This window comes from Lepidochelys kempii, chromosome 3 (genome assembly GCF_965140265.1).
Source record: "Lepidochelys kempii isolate rLepKem1 chromosome 3, rLepKem1.hap2, whole genome shotgun sequence".
Lineage (NCBI taxonomy): Eukaryota > Metazoa > Chordata > Testudines > Cheloniidae > Lepidochelys > Lepidochelys kempii.
Genome location: NC_133258.1, coordinates 17484311 through 17503842, shown reverse-complemented (window position 1 = coordinate 17503842; position 19532 = coordinate 17484311). Strand labels below are relative to the sequence as shown.

Sequence of the window (19532 nt, the reverse complement as noted above, 5' to 3'; positions counted from 1 at the left end):
AGTGAGGGCTCTGGGGTGGGCCGGGATGAGGGGTTTGGGGTGTGGGATGGGAGGTGAAGGGCTGGGGCACTATGGAAATAAGAACTGCTTGTTTCTCCATAATCCAGTGTGAAGACTAAGGCCTTGTCAACACTACACAAAAGGCAGCTTTTGCTGACAAAACAATGGAGGTGTACACACTACAAAGCTACTTTTGGTGACAAAATAAAACCACCTTGATGAGAGGCATAAAACTTAAGGCAAAGTTAAAGTGTCAAGGCAGCAATGTAGACGCTACCGTTCGTTATGTTGACATAACTGGCCTCCCTGAGTATCCCACAATGCCCACCATAACTGCTCTGCTCACTGTTTTGAACTCAGCTGCCCTGTAGGCATGCGCCCCCTCCCCTTTTAAAGCTCTGGAAAGCTTTGACATTCCTCAGAGTGGAGAGCTCACAACACTGCTGAGGAGGCTGTGGGAGAACTTGGAGGGAATCACGGAACCATTAATGTGGAATCGGCAGGCAGGCAGAGCGGGCAGCTGCTGTGGGGGAGAGACTGCTGTGCTGTGCAGAGCCAGGGGCTGATGCAGGGTGCGGGTTCCTCTCCCCCAGGATTGGTTGCTCAGGGTGCTGTCTGACCTTAAAGAGACTGCATATCTGAATTTAAAGAGACACACTTCCTTAACACACACAGTGTTTCTGTCTCTCCTCCACCCCCTCCCTACATACTCCCTGTCACACTCTCTCCCTTTTCTTCCCCCCACATACACCTCAGTTGAAAAGCAGCTGGCAATCTAGTAGGATGCCCATGGAACAATGGGATTGAGAAACCTGCATCATGTGACACTGTACCTGCCTCATGAGGCATTGCAAACCCTTCCCAAAGGACCCTGAAGCCAGTTGCACAGTGGGATAGCTACCCACGGTGCACTGCTCTCTGTGTCAATGCAAGAGGTGCTAGAGTGAATGTGCTCTGCTGACACAAGGGGCTAGTGTGGACATGCAACAGCGGTTTAATTAAAGCGACGTAACTTTTGTCGACAAAACTCTGTAGTGTAGACAAGTCCTAATGCAAAGATGCATTTTAGTTTCTCTGCAATCTCATCCTCTGTTCTTGCCCTTGACATCCTAGAGGTCTGTTAAACACACCCACAGGTTTCTTGCTTCATGTGTCTTTTCTTATTCTAAATCAGTATTTTTTTTTTAATTAATGTCCTCATTTGGGAATTTTTTGCCTTCAAATTTCTTCTTAGCCCTCATTCTCTAACTTATATTTGCCCTCCAAAGTTTGTATTGCATACTTTATTAGCATCAATTGGGTTTCAGGTGCATTATGGGATTTTTTTAAAGATTTTTTTTTTGCCTCAAATACATTCTTATACCTAGCTGTTTAGTCATATTCTGCCCCCAACCTGACCCTTCTCAGCTTTTTTGTTTCCTTATGAATACTTCTGTGACTCCAATATACTTTTTTACTGAATGCTCTTCACCAAGATTCTATGAATTCTAAAATATCTTTTGCTTTCATATCCAATATAAATTTATACTAGCATTCATCTATACACCCTTTCCTTTTATTATGACAGAATGAATCAGCAAAAGGTAGCGTTGTAGATATGCTGGCACAGGATACAAGAGAGACAAGGTGCGTAAGGTAATATCCTTTATTGGAACAACTTCTGTTGGTGATCTGTGAAGCTCAAAAGCTTGTCTCTTTCACCCAAAGAAGTTGATCCAATAGAAGAGATTATCTCACCCACCTTGTCTCTCAGTAAAAGGTATACAGGCTGAGCTCTACTCAATGCAATGGAGCAAGGTAATCAGTACATTGTTGCCAACAGTTTCAGCCCATTTTCTTCTTTGTTAGGCATATTCTTCCTTATAACGAAGATTGCAGTATAGCTTTAATTCTTGAGTAACGGAAGCACAGATGCAAGGTGAAGCAAAAACTGAATCGGACTGAAAACTGCTACACAGAAGAGCTTTTGGTTAAATGACAGGTCTCATCTTTTCTGTACCATTAAAGGAGTTTAAAGGGTTTAGAAGCCATCTAAACCAGTGCTACTCAAAGTGGTGGTCTGCGGACCGGCCATCGGCTGCTGGTCTGCGCGCTCACTGGAAAAAAAAATTGCTGGTCCCCCACATCAAATAGCTTGAGAAGCACTGATCTAAACCACAAAAGAGTGCTTAATATATAGGCTGTAGCATGTCTGATAGACTTTTAGGGAGGACTGCTAAAAGTCTAAAAGAAAAGTATTACTTATTCATCCCCCAACAGATACACTTACCCACCAACCCCCCAAAAAACAACAACAAAAAGCCTTTCACGTCAAAGAGATGTTAACACAATTCTGCCCTTTAAACATTTGCTCTTGGCTCATTGTATGAACTTGTATTCAAGAACAAGATTAGGTTTGCATTACTACATTTGATGGTCTTGGTGTCATCTGAAATGTTGTTAAACAAAGTTTTAGTTGACTGGGGGAGTTTTGAAAAATATCCCCCAAAACAAGAGAGCAGAGTAAAGATAAGGCCACCTGGGTAGGAGACTCTGAAGCACAAACTTTGAAACCAGCAAAGTTCAAATTTAGTGCAGACCTGCAGGACATACCCAAACTTTCGTTTACAGATTAGTAAAGTGAGATTGTCTTGTGTAGCATAATATAGGAATTATTTAAATTTAACACACACATAAAAGCTGAACAACAAGTTATCCCATATAGTGACACTTTTATAAGCCAGTTTTGTGTCTCGGTAAGACTCAGACCTAAAGATTAGAAAAACGTACGGTTACTTAGGATAAAATCCAGGCTCCATTGAAGTCAGTTGTAAAATTCAGATTAACTTCAAAGGATTTCATCATTAATCTTTTCAGTTCTAATAATTAGAAAACTCTGTTTTTTTCAGTCCAAATGCTGTACTCACCTGATAGGTATCCACTCATGCCTTTATCAAGACTATTAAATTTCTGCCTGTATTTTAATCTGGAGGCCTGAGGAACTGCCCAGTCTGAGGATCCAGTCTTAGGTGAATTCCCAGTTAGTGAAGTGGTGGAGGAAGAATTTGAACTGCAATATAAATGTTAAAAAGACAAAAATACATTATTCTAAATTCCATTGTTTAATAAACAAGCTTTAGATAGTATGCTCCCTAGAACAGGGGCTGTCTCCCCCTATTGGTTTGTGCAGCACTTAGCACAATGAGGCCCCAATCCTCTCTCTGCTCTCTATCATAACAGAAACATTATAGAATTTTAAAACCCTGTTTTTCATCTCTACTATCCAACTAAAAAAGAGGAATTACACGCTTATTACATGCAGCACAGAGTGGTTATTTAGAGCACTGAAATGAAAAATTTAACATACTGAAACACAGTCTTTGCATTCAAGTAATATGTCTACAAAACATGTTGAAGAACTTGTATGGAGTAGTATTTAAGAAAAATATGGGGAAAAACATCAAGCCATATTAATAAAAATCCAGTAGTTATGGAAGGCAGGGGGAACACATCCCAAGACCTGTAAAAGCCTACAGCAGGACACTGAGGGCTAAGGACAATGACCGAGTAGCAAATTTAAGTGAAGACATGAATTAAATCAAAAAATGAAACCATAAATGTATGAAAAATTCAACCAGTGAACTGACTCACCCACAAAACAAAACATCTGCAGCTTCTAAAGTCACTCCTTGCTGCCAATACCCTAAACCAAAAAGCCTCACCTGAACGATACCTTTTCCCCCTAAAATTTTGCACTGCTGCTACCACTGGTTCAGAGTCATTGGAGGTAGCAAGAGTGAGAGTGCTGATTTGTACTAAACCTTTCAAACACTACATTGCATAAACCTGCTCTGAATGTTAACCAACATCATGATCATAACATCATTAGATGCCTGAAGCCCTGTCTACAGCAGTACTACAGTGGAGCTATCTGTCTGTAGCAATAGTGAGGAACTCTAGCGGAGAAAAGATAATATAGACACAGCCAAAGAGACCAAACTTTTACTTTAAACACTTTTGGCACAAATAAGGAAGGTGATCACAAAGATTTATGATCTCCATTACTTGCAAAATGACCTCAGAGATAAATGTTTGCAATAGATAATCTTTTAGACAACTTTTGTATACATAACTTCCTCAGAAAAGAACATGTTGCAATATTAACATAGCTTCCATAACACCTAATCCTTGGACTGTATGTTTTGCCTCTGTTTATTTAACACCGCTTCATTCCATTCTTTCTGAACCTCCCTCCCACTTTGAGTATGTTTGTTACATTTACTGACAATGTTATTCAACTGCTCATATCCAAACACAAATTAATCTCTTGTTGCAGTTATCGCCTAGATCTGTATCAATGTTCAGAAATATCATGTATATGCTGTTCACACATCTCCTTATTTTTCTGCTTGTAAATATGAACTGTTATATTGCAATTTTTTAAAAAGGCATTTGTTACTAAAGTCTAAGACATGACATTTTAAGTCTTAAGTGTCATACCTACTAGATCCTAAATCGATCAGAGACTGTGCCTTCTGTATATTAGTACCACCAAACCCTCCTGCCATGGGACTGAAAGAACCAGGATGAGGCAATGCTGAAAAGAAAAATAAATGGATACAAGTTAATAATCTACACTAAGAATTAGATTAGTGTATCCAGAATTGTGTGTCTTACTGGGTTGTACTTACTTGAAGAGAAAGACATAGGTAAAGGCTGAAGGAGACTGGATGTTCCATTTGGCAATGATGATGTACTGATAGAAGGCATCAGAGGCGTAGAGATAATCAAGGGAGGAATCGAAGTCACTGCGGTCAATGATGACATGGGAGCTAAAGGTGCGATTGTAGGCACAGATGTTGGCATGGACAGATTTGGCATACTACCCATTCCTAAAGGAGAAATGAAATAACTATTATTAAACATTTAATGCTGCAGCATCATCCAAAGGCCTCAACTAAGAATGGATCCATTGTGCCTGGTAAATGCAATACACACTCAACGCAGGAGACCGTCAACGTGCAGAGGTGCCCATACTCTAAAATGTACGTTTACATTCAATTATAAGATCTATTTTTCTCCACACTTTGAACAGCTCTCATTCAAGCTTTCCAGCCACAGAGTATGCTGCATGCAGAAGAAAGCACAAATGAAGAAACAAACAACATGTGCTCAAAGTATATTTAGCTAATGTTTCCAATACCCACCCTATAATGACTTCTGTAAAAGCCTCGTACTTCTAGCCCCTCGGGGACATAAAGTAATGGACTTTAATGTTGTGACAATTTATGTACAGAAAAGCTGTCGCTGTTGCAGGACTGAATCCTGCTTGTCCTGAGCCTCTGTCCGCAGTATTCTTGGAGGAGAAATTCCATATTTGGTGAAAACAAGGAAATGTCTCTAGCTAATGGATTTTTTTTTTCCCCCCAAATGAAGCTGTTGGAAGTTACTCAGGGCACTGGCATCATTTATTTAATGAATACTGGGGAAAATGGATCGACGGGCAGAATGCTGGGTGAGGTGGTAAACAATGCGTGATTTTTTTGCATGGCTCTGCAATTCATCACATGGCTATCAACGCTACATATTTACAAGTGTCTATACTTGTGAAAATATACATACACACACACTTTAGAGCTAGTCAAATAATTAAGAACAGTTGTGGAATAGATACATGTATACACATACTTTTATAATCTGTACACATACCTGGATGCATAGAATATATTTGTAGTCTGGCAGACATTATTTGGTTTATAAATGCTTCACAATATACAACATCATGCATACACAGAATCCCAGAATACACTAAGAGAGATTAAATCATAAGCTAAAGAGAAAATAAATATTGAAGTAGAGCTGATTGAGTACTATTAATTGAATCATTTGATGAACTTCAAAAATGTTTCAAATAAAACTATTCCTTGAGAGATTTTAAATATTTGCCTAGCTTTAGTTTTAAAGCATAATTCTAAAAGAGCAGAAGTTAGCATCTTTGAGAGAGAAGGAAAGAGTTCTAGGTCAAGGGGACAGCCTGTAGGTCACACGTAAGAACAGTTTTCATGCATTTTACAAGCCAAAAGTGTAATGATTTAGTCAGGTACTCCTGTGTGAATTACATTGTAGGCAGCTAATAAGCAACAAACAGCCAAAATTAAAGGATAATTCTTTAACAGCTTCAGAGAAATTTTTTTGCAAAGCTCTTTAGATCAGGGTATCCCTTTTGCAATCATTGTTTCTTTAGTCAAATGATCTCATCTGTTAGATATAAATATGAATGTACCCTCAATACTTTTTTTTGTTTTTTGGTGACTCTCTCAACACCAGTAAATGTATTAAATATTCATAAGTACCAAAGCGAGCAGAAATTAATGGAGAGAATACAGGAGGTTGCTTCATGATAGGTGGGAGGACCACAGGCAAGTGTTGACCTTGTAATTTTAGTTTGATGAGTTTCATAGCTATGGAGAATTCCTGTTGATCCATCTTCCCGTCTTTGTTCAGGTCTGCAAGAGCCCTTAAAAAAACAGGGGGTAAGGAAACATTAATTTTCTCACTCAAAACTGAGTGCTTATATAATTTCATTTATTGCCTTATTATTCTATTTCCTGTTACCTTTTGTAGTTTAACCTGATATTGATTTTACAGAAAGTTATGAATGACCCTCCACAATGTGAAAACCCTTAGAACAGAGGTGGCCAATCTGTGGCTCCAGAGCCACATGCGGCTCTTCAGAAGTTAATAGGCGGCTCCTTGTATAGTCACAGACTCTGAGGCTGGAGCTACAGGTGCCAACTTTCCAATGTGCCAGGGGGTGCTCACTGCTCAAACCCCTGGCTCTGCCCCAGGCCCTGCCCCCACTCCACCCCTTCCCAGGCCCTCCCCTGAGCCTGCCATGCCCTCGCTCCTTCCCCTACTTTCCCCCCCACCCCCCCGCCAGCTTCCTGCATGCCACAAAACAGCTGATTGGGAGGGAGGGAGAGGCGCTGATTGGCGGGGCTGCTGGTGGGTGGGAAGCGCTGGGAGCCGGGGGGAGCTGATGGGGAGCTGCTCAGGTTGGCCACCCCTGCCTTAGAAAATTGTAGATCTTGACTTTTTTGCGCAGAGTTGTTTTTGTTTATATATGCTAATACAGACCATCTGGCATCTTCTTATGTGACTCAATTTCTAAAAGTATCATACATTAAACACTCAGTGCCCAGGAAACTAGCAGACTGTTTGGCACAGTAGTACCTTCATGCCCTGTGTGCAACATTTATTGCATCAATTATGGCTCAGCACTAGACAAATAGATCACATTAAATGAAGATTAAATGAAGAGATTAATTCAAAAGACTAAAACATGGCACTTATTAAAAATCCTTAATATAGTTACATAGTATACCTACATACTTATGGATCACTATGTAGAATTCAATTAGTATGTGAATTTTATTTTTCAATTTTAAACACACTCCACATCTCTCGTGGCACCTTCCCAAACTGAATATTATAAACAGTGAATAAATACAATGGACAGCTCATGCACTGTGAGAATATTCCCAAAAACTTCCACTTTCCTTGGAAGACTACTTCATAGAATCTAATAAATTTTACTGTCAGAAACTTTTCCGGATACTTAACAAATTTCCCTTTTCTTAATTTCATTCCATTGCTCCTAGTTCCCATATATCCCAACATATCATGAAAAAGAATTCCTATACTTTTTTTGTATTTACACCCTTTACATATTTGTAAATGTATCTTATTCACTTACATATCTCATTCATCATCTGCCAAGATAGATAGATATTATATACATACACACACATATATATACCCTAATGTTTCCTCATGAGTCAGTTCCACTACACCCTTAATTACTTTACAGGTCTCTTTTCTAAACTTCCTTTAGTGTGTCTGCATATTTCCAACAATGAAATGCCCAGGACAAAACGCAATATTCTGGTGTGCACTCAGAAATCACAAAGAGGGATTATTACCTCCCTATTTCATGAGCTGATGTCTCTTCCTATGTGGACTAAAACTCCAGTGGCTTTTTTCAGTTGCTATCTTACATTATAGTAACTCTGCCATAGCCAATCCCAGGCCTGGTTGAAAAAGGAGAAGGGCTGGCGTCAGGTTCGAAGCTGGTCGTAAAAATTTACCATAAACTAACACTGTAAGTCCTCAAATGAATGAAAATGAGGGACTGCAGGTTCAGATGATTTGGTCATGCCAAGCACAGTCCTGACAACTATGTAGATAAGAGAGTCCAACAGATCAAGATTAAACGAAACAGAGATGCCAACTCAAGAAGAAGTGGTGGGATGTTATAAAGAAAGACACGTTAGCACCTGGTATAATATACAGCACTGAACAGAGCACTTTGGAGGAGAGGACTTGGAGAGCAGACCCTATTTGATGGAATTAATGCAAGGAAGATGATGATGTTACATAATAATATTAAATGCAATTTACTACCTATAACCCAAGCATACAACTTTAGGATTTATGTCTTCCCAGGTTTCTCCCTGTGTTTGGGCTATTTTCCACTCCCAATTTATTAGCAAGCATTTTTCCCCCAAGCTCAGTCTCATTTTATTATTTCTTGTCCATATTTCAAACCTCCCTAGTGACTCTACTGGTGTTTCAAATACTATACAGTTTAGTATCAACCAGGAAATTCATTAACCTATTGTTTCTCTCTTTTTCCATGTTATTTAAAATGTTATGTAAGGCCTAACAATGAACTTTGCAGCACTCCACCAGATGTCTCCCCTAATTTGATATCCTGCTGTTTATCATTACCCTTTGTTTGCAATACTAAAGCCAGTTTTTAATCCTTGTGACAGTGCTCATGGTCGACCAATTTGAATTTTGTGAGTAGGATCAAATGCTTGAATAGAAAAGCAAGTGTGGCCACTATCCTATAATCAGATCTGCTCAGACAGACCTATTCACCCAAGCAGAGCCACAATGAGTCTTAATTGCAGGATCAGGGCCTAAAGTGTGCATGTACTGTAGTCCCTTAAACCACTAATTATGTAAGAAATGCAATCAAGGCTGTCTGTCATTATTTGTTTTTTATACCTCCACATTCCTTTTTACTCAAGTTCCATTACAGTTTAATTTCTTCCACTATAATAACAGAGATTGAAGCTTAAATATAATGACAAGTATATATTGAAATAAGTGAGTCCAGGCACCGTTCTTGTTTGACTCTTTTATATAATGTAGTTGGAAAGTGGTCTTTCAATTGGCAACATAAAACAAACCAAAATCTATACAAGTGAGCCAAGAATCTCCAATCATATATTAATTAATTATATTATATTATATTAAATTTGTTTTTAAAAGCCTTACCATATTTCAGCTAGGACTGATGATGGTAGACCTGACTGTAAGAAAAAGGTACGTGCTTGATCACCTGTGATAAAAGAAGAAAAAAACAAGTCTTGTATTAATACTTTACAATAACGTCGGAGATATTTATTAAAGCCAGAACTTTCAAAAGAGCTCAGCATGTTGGGTGCTGAGCTCTTTTGAAAATTTAGAATTATGTAACAAGCTCGTGGTGATGGCAGTTTGCATGTACTAATGGACTTTGTAATCTTGGCTCCAAGAAGTGGGTAAAATGAGTTGTAAATAGCTGTTTTATAAGTCACAAATCAACAGCAGCCAAGAGCTTACAATGATACAATGTAAACGATGGAATATTCAGTCTCAGCCACGTTGACTGCTTTTTTGTTGGTGGTGGCAGTGAGGGGGAGAACAGTATATATTTTTTATTTCAGTCTAATTTGGTCCTCTACTATCTCTTCCATCTCTGGATAAAACTTTAAAAATAAACCCCATTCTGTACATAACACACAATTCTAGACAGACTTTTATTACTCAATATTTCCAGGAAGGGATATGATTTTTTATGCAAATCCACACCAAGTTTCACACTCAGTATGGATCACACTGTTAAATACATGCACAGTAAAACAAAAAAAATTTGTGTATGCACATTAGTCAGTTTTCAAGATTTAGCATTCGTGTTTATGTAGGAAAAAATAATCTTACATTCACAATGCGCCTTTTATCTCAAAGTATGTTACAAACACGTAAGTGATCCTTCACCACTGAATTCCAGCCTCTCTGGGATGGAACACAGCAGATTTTTAACAATGAACAGCACCACTACCCAACATTTTAGGAGAAGAAAATGTTCAATGCAACTGAAAATGCCAGAAGAACACAGGTAGATAGAATGCAACTACCCAAATTGGAATTGGGGAAGGCACAGACGTTAATACTCAGCTACTTGTGATAAACTCCATAGGCTCTTTAATGAACACAAGTTGTCAGGACCTTAATTTTACATCTCATATGAAAGCATTAAAACTCCAGCAACACAGTGTCCCTCAACACCATTCAGAGGGAAGACTGCTACTTCCTCAATCACCAATGTCATTTGCTGCAGCAACTTCAAAAAATTTTCCTTGGCAGCCTACCATCCAAGCTCTGACCTGGCCTAACTCTACTTAGCTTATGGAACTGGAAGGGATGACATCAAAAGGTGGTTGGCTGCATTAGTGCAGAGGTTAATAAGAAGGATATCCCCTTTTGCAGAGACATTCTATGCCAGATTTCAGATGAAACAAAGTTTATAAGCCTGTGACTGAAAGAGTTCATAATAAAAACTTATGCTTTATGGTCAAACAGCATGGCTATCAGTCATACAGCAAAAGAACAGCTGAACAAGGACGAAGGTTTTCAAACTGTTTTACACAGGTACTTTAATGCACACAGAAGTTAACATATAACATAAATTAACCTGTAATATATCCTCCTATGGGTTTAAGGCTCTCAAACTGCTTGTCATGCTTTGCTCGCTCTTCAGAGGTGATAGCCCACATGTTTGGTCCTCCTAAAAAATAATACAATGAAAATATTTAAAAATAAACAAGTCTGTCAATTGGGAAATTAAACCTTTGTTTTTAAGAGAAAATTAGATCACGAGCTTCAGTGACGCACCCTGAGCTCTTTGGCAAGAATACTTCTGAAACACAAACTTTCTTCCCAGATGTGTAAGTCTTAGCTGAATCAGTTCACCATCTAGCTTGTCTTATACCCTGCTTTGAAACAAGCTACGCTGGTTTTTGAAAGCCGGGGCACAGCAGCTTCCTTCCACTGCTGATTGTTCACAGCTTATGCAGGAAGCATGTTGCTCATGCTGCTTTGTGTGAACCAAGTATTTCCTTGGTTCACTGGTAAATAAATAATGTTGTTTAAAGGCTCTCAGAAGGCTAATGCATTGCAGCTGCCAACTGCAGGACTTTTGCTACTTCTCCCCAACAGCGCAAAATCAAAATTGTTACTTTAAAACAAAAACTACTTTTGTTCTAAGAAGTGATGAAATTGTGTTATCTTTTAAACTTGATAGCATATAATTTCACTTAACCTTGAAAAAAAATTATATATAAAACAACGCCATCCCAAACTGACAATTTACCTCTTCGGTTAGTCTACACATTTGTCATAATTATAACACCTGTTCTTTGTGTTGTGTTATATAGATTATAACAAGAGGGTGGATTTTCACAGCACCTAATTCCACCCTAGAAGGAATGGGATATGCATACGGGACGGATAAGCAATGGTTAGAAGTTACTAAGCAGAACGCAGATATTAAAATTTATTTTTAAAAACATGGCCAAGTGTGGGATAATCTTTTATTTGGGGGAACTTTTCATTCAATCTCAATTTTCATTCACCCAATCTGAAACCTGGCCAAAATTCTCAAGGAAAACAACAAAACCATCACCAAAGGTAATAAAAAATCCTAAAAATTAGCTCATAATTCACTATCAAGTTTCCATAAAACTATTCTATTGTCCCTCAAATAATTCCTCCTGCCCACTGAAAAACAAGTTTGAAAAAATAATTCCTTTAGTAAGACACTCAGCAAGTTGCTTTGGAAGTCTATACAATACTTCCAGTGCTTTGAAATTTTGTAAGTACTGCTCCAATTTCAAAATTGGGAACGTACTTAACTCTTTGCATGGATCCCTCTGTGACAGGTTGCTCCCCCTCCCCCCACTCCAGGGTGCCACCTGATATACTGGGGTCCCACTGAGCCCACCCTTTCCACCAGCCTGGACTCCCACACCCTGTCCTGCTGTGCCAGGCCCTCAAGCCTTCTCCAGCACACACACACAGAGGCAGGGACACACCCAGCTGCAGAAAGATACACAGACACTGAGAGGAGCTGTGTGTGGGAAGACTCAGCTCGGGGATTGCCCAGCACTCAAGTACATACCTCCTTTGGGATGCAAACCCAAAACTATATTTTGTCTTGCACTGCATAGAAATCTATACAGCTTAAGCTCATGAAATCTGCCCCCTCCCTCAATGTGGAGGAAGATATGCTCAGTTTTTTGCCTCCCCCCCGCACCCTCCAGTTATGAATGACACAAACTGGTTTTAGAACAAACAAAAACAAGTTTATTAACTACAAAAGGTAGATTTTAAGTGATTATAATGGATAGCACACAGTTCAAAGCAGATTTCTGAGCAAATGAAACAAAACACACAACCTAAACTTAATACACTAAATTAACTGGTTAATAGTAGCAAATCATCACCCTAAATGTTGTTTTATGCAGGTCGCAGAGTTTCTTGAAGGTAAACTGTACTGCTTGTAGCTTAAATCTCCAGGTATTCCTTTCACAGGCTAGACCTTTCTTGCCTGGACTCAGCCCTTGGCTGCCCCAGCTTAGTTCCTTTGTTTCTTCAGGTGTTTTCAGCAGTTTTCCTTCTTGGGCAGGGAGCCAATGGAGAAGAACCAAGATTAGCTCACTTCCCAGCCTTAAACAGGATATGCATGATGGGAATCCTTTGTTTCCCAGTTTGACCCCAACCCCCTCTTAATGGAAAAACACTAGAAGTCCAAGATGTTGTCCAGTACCAGGTGACATGATCACCTGACCCTGCAGCGCCAAAGCAGCATCCCAGGAAACTTCTCAGGAAGGAGGGAGATGAGCATCTTCAAAGACCTATTGTTCCCCCAATGACCCATTCAGGCTGTTTACATACTGTCTGGTGGTTGTTCCCCAGGTGAAAACACAGTTGTAATTGTTATAGTCAATATTCCTAAACTTCAGATACAGAAATGATACACGCATACAAATAGGATAATCATATTCAGTGAATCATAACCTTTCCAATGATACCTCACATGACCCATCTTGCATAAAACATATCTTAGTTATGCGATATTCATATCTTAAGCACATCTCTACGAAGAATACAGGGCAGAGGATCTCAACCTCCATCATTTTTGTTTTCCAAAAAGCCCTCCCAGTTTCCAGGTCTCACACCAAAATCAATAAGCATGAGGTTAACCTACACTTCAATATACGCTACCTCCTAACAGTGCTATTCACCTGTTGTCCCAGGAAACCGTACTCTGCTTGTGTGTATAAAGAAAGAGAGCTGGTCCTTTTTGACAACATCTTGTTAGGAACACAACTGCCCTGGTCTATTCTTTACTTCTGCTGCTTAATATGGAGAGAGTAATGGATAACCAATAGAAAGATAAGGAGATACGAGAGAGAAAGTATACAAACCACAACAATTCCTGCTGACAACAGCAAAAATTATAGAAGCAAGCATTACAGGTTCTAAATATATACGAGTGTGAAACATACACAAATAGTACGTAGTGTGTTTTGTGCTTACAGCAGTTTATTAGCCTGGCCAATATAGATCTGTGTTCCTAAAGGCTCTGGCAATAAAGCACCATAAAAACTGCATGGCAGAGTGGTTAGAGGTACAGAAAATGATTGTAAAAAGCAACATCCCAAACCTTTCATCAGGTGGAACAACTGGTTCTACTGGGTTAGAGGCAGGCTGTGCTTGCTCTTGCAGTTGTGACAGGGGTGTCTGGAGTCAGTGGCAGGGTCGTCAGCTGGTGGTACTGAGCTGGTCTCATGCCTAGCTGCAATGGTATAACGAGTGTGGTCCCGAGTATAAGGAGCCCATGGAGCCCAATATTGCCACTGTGGTGGGAAGGGCATGGGTGGTGCCATCCAGGGGTTCATGCACCATGGGGCAGAACCCTCGGAGTAAGACAAGGCAGCTTTTCTATGACCTCTCGATTGGGGTCTGTGGACAGGAGATCTGATAAGGTGAAAATTCTCCCTGCAGCCCCGATTCCTCATCACTGGAGAAAAGCTATGCGGACCTTGCCTGTGTGTCCAGAGAGAAGTAGGTGTTAAGCAGGGGTGACTGCAAGTTAGGTGACACCAGGAGGTCCCTTAAGTGTGTGAATTGCAGTGCTGCAGTGCCCCTGTGAGGGGAGGGCTGAGCGAGAGGAATCTGTTGTGAGGAGGGATTCCTCTGCACCGGTGTCCCGAGTGTCCTGTCACTGCCGGCTAGCTCGAAGGCTGATGGTGCCGGGAGAGCGAGAAGAGCCTGTGGCGGGTCAGGCAGGCTAGTATACATTGGCACTGCTTCCACTGGGGTGCCAAACGGTGCAGTGTGAGAGGCAGGCAACTGAAAGCCTGAAGCCTCAGCACCAGGGGTTAGTGTGACCGCCGCAGCCGCAGGGAAGTTTCGAGCGGCACCAGAGGAGCCTGGCGCATCAAAGGTACTCAGCCGGGGGAGCACGGGGAGGGAAGTAGTACCTGGAGAAGGCTTGTCCCTGCGAATACCCTTTGCGAGTGAGAGAGACCGATGCTTTTTTAAAGTTTTCTTTTGTCTCTTTGAAGCAGGGGGGCTGCCACGGATAGTAGAGTCTGAGCCCGGGTCTGAGGCTGGTCCAAGAGATTTTTGCAGCAGGAGCAGTTTTAACCGCAGCTCCCTGTCTTTGCGTGCCCTGGATTTCACCTTGCTACAGTGGGCACATTTTGGGGGACGTGGGACTCCGCCAAACATTTAATACATTTAGAGTAGCCATTTGAAAGAGGGATGGCATCATTACAGTTAGAGCACCGCTTGACGCCAGGAGAGCCAGGCATGTTGGAAGCAGCTGCGCTGACAGGAACAAAAAAGGGTTTTTTTGTTTTTGTTTAAAAAAAAAAAAAAAAAAGAGGAGAAGAGAAGAGAAGAGAAGAGAAAAAAGGTACCTATCTATTACTGGTAAGCTAAACTAAAAGGGAAAAAAGTTGAACAAGGGAGAGAAGAAATTCTCTAACAAGTCTGCTGAGCTCCGACTCAGGCCGGGAACGGTAGAGAAGGACTGAGGAGACCAGTCGCGCACGCATACTATTAAGGTACGCTCTGCGCGTGTGCAACTGGTACCAATAGTTTTGAAATCATGATACGAGGACTTCAGTAACTCAGCCAGAGGTTATGAGCAGGTGGGTGTGGTTCTGTGGCTTCCAATGTACACAAGGTCAGATTAGATGATTACAATGGTACCTTCTGGCTTTAAAGTCTATGGATCTATGATCACACTTGTAATGATCGTTCCCTTGACCCGTTTAAGTGAAGGGAAATCAGACAAAGATCAAGCAAGAAATAATTTATTTGTTTTAAAGAACAGGAAATAATTTCAGTCCTTGTCAAATATTGCCCGAGGCAGACGGGTTGAAATTCCCTCTATGAGGACTTAATAGGCAGCAGTGGAACTCCTTGCCAGAGGACGTTGTGAAGGCCAAGACTATAACAGGATTCAAAAAATAACTACATAAATTCATGGAGGATAGGTCCTTCAATGGCTATTACCTAGAATATGCAGGGATGGTGTTCCTAATCTCTGTTTGCCAGAAGCTGGAAATGGGTGACAGGGGATGGATCACTTGATAATTACCTGTTCAGTTCATTCCCTCTGGGGCACCTGGCATTGGCCACTGTCAGAAGACAGGATACTGGGCTAGATGGACCTTTGGTCTGACCCAGTATGGCCGTTCTTATGTTCTTAGTCCAGGACCAGTGCTTCAAACATTTATTAATTCGTAAAGTATAAGTTCTAGTCTATTGAAGCATTTCTAACTCTGGCAGGTTATAACAGATCAGACCTTGAAAAGTCACACCATTCTGATTAGTACCTTGCCTCCCTGCAAAGTCTCTTCGGTTCAGACATGATTTTAACTGCTTACCTCTCATGAGCTATCAACATTCATTGTTAATGTTTTGGAAATCCAAGCTGTTTCAAGAGGTATAAAGCACTGTTTTTTAGTTCTGATAGTTTGAAAGTCTGTTCTAATTCTTTAAAATACTGTGCATGAAAAATGGCACACTAGCCTATCTGAAATTGATACTTTGCAATTCTACATAGTCCTTCCTATTCTAGGGCCTCAAAGTGTTTTACAAAACTCTAAAAGAATTAATCCTCACATTACCCTTGTAATGAATCAAATGTTATCTTCATTTTACAAATGAGGAAACTGAGGGCAGATAGGTTAAGTGATTTCCCAAAGATCACAAAAAGTCTGTGGCAAAATCTGGAACCCAGTCCTGTGCTTTAACCAATAAAACATAATTGAACCCCAGTTAACATATGTGGAATTACAGCCACATTTACCTTCTTTAAATAAGCTTTCTTTCATGACCTTTAATAAATATTGTTGAGGTAGAATTATTTCTTCTAACCCTATTTGTCAGGCTACTCCTATAACATAAGGATGAATATCCTTCTGAGAAATAACATTTCACTTCTTAATTTTTTCCTCCTAATTTTTTCCTTCAGTTAAGTTATGCATTTTAAATTTATGAAGACTACCCCTAGAATAGTCTTCTGGGGGAAAAAAAACAAGAACCAATATTGATACCGACTTAAAAACATCAAGCCCCTTACATCCTTCTCTGAGTTGTGAAGGATATGTACTAAGGTTATAACAACCAATCAGAATGCACTTTTATGTGGAAAACCATGATTAAATTGAGTCTTCCTGACTAGTGATTTAAATCATGATTTAAATCAAATCCACCCTATAGAATAATCATGACTGCAGAAGAAATTGGGAGCCTAGCAGCAAAGAGTCTTGAAAATGTAAAATGCCTCTTACTGGTAGCCAGCTACTTCCCTGGAGGACGGGTAGCTACACAGCAGCCTGTACTGGTGGCAACAGGGTCACAGCATTTGCCTTTCCATTTAAGAGAAGTCTTCATATTTCTCAGACTTTCAGAAGAGTGATTTCTTTGTTGATGGTAAGATGTTATTTTTTGCCACTTAGCTCTATTTATAATTAAAACTATACTTGAGTAAGCTATGAATTTAATTAATTCCCCAGACATCATAATTCTAAATTGGAGATGAGTTCCTGGTCCACGTGAGTCATGATAATCAGTAATTATATAATGCTTTTTAACTTCAAAAAGTATAACATTAAGCCTCACAATACCCCTATGAAGTTAGTTAATTAAATATTATCCCCATTTTACAGATGGAGAAACTTCAGTACAGAGAGACTCAGTGTCTTGTCTGAAGCCACACAATGGGTATGTCTACATTCCACAGTTAGCTCGGACAATTGGCATCCCGGACTGAATATTTGTGTTAGTCTAGCCTTAGTATGAGCATTCCCACAGCAAAGCCCTACCTGCGTCCTCACTATTTCCGCACTCGCCCACGTGTGTCAGGGCATAATCCACGGTTCTTTGTTCTGAGACATTCTAGGATTTTTTCCCAAGCAACTGTGTTAACTGTGGAAGAACTTGTCTGTCTCTCAAAAGGAACTGTGGGAAGGGCATTGGAGGACTATCAGCACTCAAATGATCTTGCCTGCTTCCTCACTGCAAAGTGGATGGGTTCTAGCCTGAGCAAAAGCACAGTCCAAGCTTTAACCGACCTTCCCCCCTTAGCCAAGTAAACAAGCACAGGTTCAAGGCACAAATATGCACGTGCCTTGAGGGCTGTGTGTGCATACTAGGGGGCTTTTGTTTGGTAAAAACACATGTAAGAGAATGGGCTGAGGCATGGTCTACACTTAAAACTTAAGTTGACATAGCTACTGTGGTCACGGGTGTGAAAAAAATCCACCCCCCTGAAAGCCATAGTTATGTTGACCTAAGCCCCGGCACAGATGCAGCTAAGGCAACAGAAGAATGCTCAGGGAGGTCGAGTTCCTATAGTGGCAGAAAAACCCCTTCAGTCGCTGTAGTCTGTGTCTACATCACAGGGTTACAGCAGCATAGGTACGGCACCATAACTATGCAGCTGTACTGTAAACAGTCTATAGTATAGTGACTATATATATGTATATATAGTATATGACTATAGTATAGACATGCCCAATGAATGAGATCCTAACTTCCAGTCCCCTGCTTCAATTACCTGTCCACGCTGCCTTGTCCTGTCTATTGACTCCAGAGAGTATTACTTATATTACCACAGCACCTAGGAGCCCTTTGTGGTAGGTGTTGTACAAACAGAGAACAAAAAGATGGTCCCTCAAAGAGCTTACAATCTGAGTAATTTATTATACCACAGAGAATGACTAGCTAGGTCCTTCCCATCTACGGCTCCATGAGCTATTGGGACAAATCTATTAGTTCCAAACTTTCCCTCATCTGTGTTTGTAACTTCTCTTACCACAGAATTCTCTAATACAAATTTAGTGCTGTCTCATTAAAACATGCCTATAACTGGAATGTAGAAGTTGTAGATCTCTTTCCTGTCTTGGGCAAAAGAACTAAATGTCTTGATAGCAACGGTTCTGTTCCACCTTGTGTTTAGCTGTGACACTCTGAGTTAGTTTCCCAGATTTGAAGGAGAAGCTTGAAAGCTTGTAAAGCTGTGTAAGCTTGAAAGCTTGTCTTTCACCAACAGAAGTTGATCCACCTTGGCACTCACCTTGTCTCTTTGACAGCAACAGAACATTTACTGTTATTCTGAGGAATATGCACTTTTCAATAGCCTTTTGTCATTTTCAACATGCAACTCTCCCCCCTCTTTCTTTTCCCCATTCTTAAAACTGATTACATAATGGTGTACTCACTCAATGGCAAGCACTTATTTAATTAAAGAACCACAGAATTAGAGAAATGAAGGACTGGAAGGCACCCGGAGAGGCCACCTAGTCCAGCCCCCTGTGCTGAGGCAGGACCAAGTAAGCCTAGACCATCCTTGACAGATGTTCGTGTAACCCTGTTATTAAAAAACCTCCAATAACTGGGATTTCACAACCTTCCTTGGTAACCTATTCCAGTATTTAACCATCCTTATAGTAAGAAAGATTTTCCTAATATCTAACCTAAATCTCCTTTGCTGTAGAGTAAGCCAATTACTTCTTGTCCTATCTTCAGTGGACATGGAGAACAATTGATCACCGTCCTGTTTATAACAGTCCTTAACATATTTGAAGAATGGTATGAAGTCCCCCTTCCCTCATCTTTTCTCAAGATTAAATATGCCCATTTTTTGAAACCTTTCCTCATAGGTGAGGTTTTTCTAAACCTTTTATGATTTTTGTTGCTCTCCTCTGCACTCTCCCCAATTTATCCACATCTTTTCTATAGTGTGGTCCCGAAAACTGGACACGGTACACCAGCTGAGACCTCATCAGTGCCAACTATAGTGGAACAATTACCTCCTATGTCTTACATACAACACCCCTGTTAATACACACCAAATTAGC

General features: G+C 40.3%; 1 protein-coding gene across 10 annotated transcripts in view; it reads right to left on the bottom strand.

Moving 5' to 3' along the window:
- Positions 1 to 19532, bottom strand: part of ITSN2 (intersectin 2) — a 122054-nt gene that overhangs the window by 81019 nt on the left and 21503 nt on the right. For all 10 annotated transcript variants that reach the window (XM_073335823.1, XM_073335822.1, XM_073335829.1 and 7 more), the window contains 6 exons: positions 10784 to 10876; positions 9325 to 9388; positions 6333 to 6496; positions 4671 to 4871; positions 4480 to 4576; positions 2907 to 3049 (listed from right to left, as the gene is read on the bottom strand). In XM_073335823.1, the coding sequence (XP_073191924.1) occupies positions 2907 to 3049; positions 4480 to 4576; positions 4671 to 4871; positions 6333 to 6496; positions 9325 to 9388; positions 10784 to 10876 (762 nt within the window). The remainder of the gene's footprint in view (positions 1 to 2906; positions 3050 to 4479; positions 4577 to 4670; positions 4872 to 6332; positions 6497 to 9324; positions 9389 to 10783; positions 10877 to 19532) is intronic.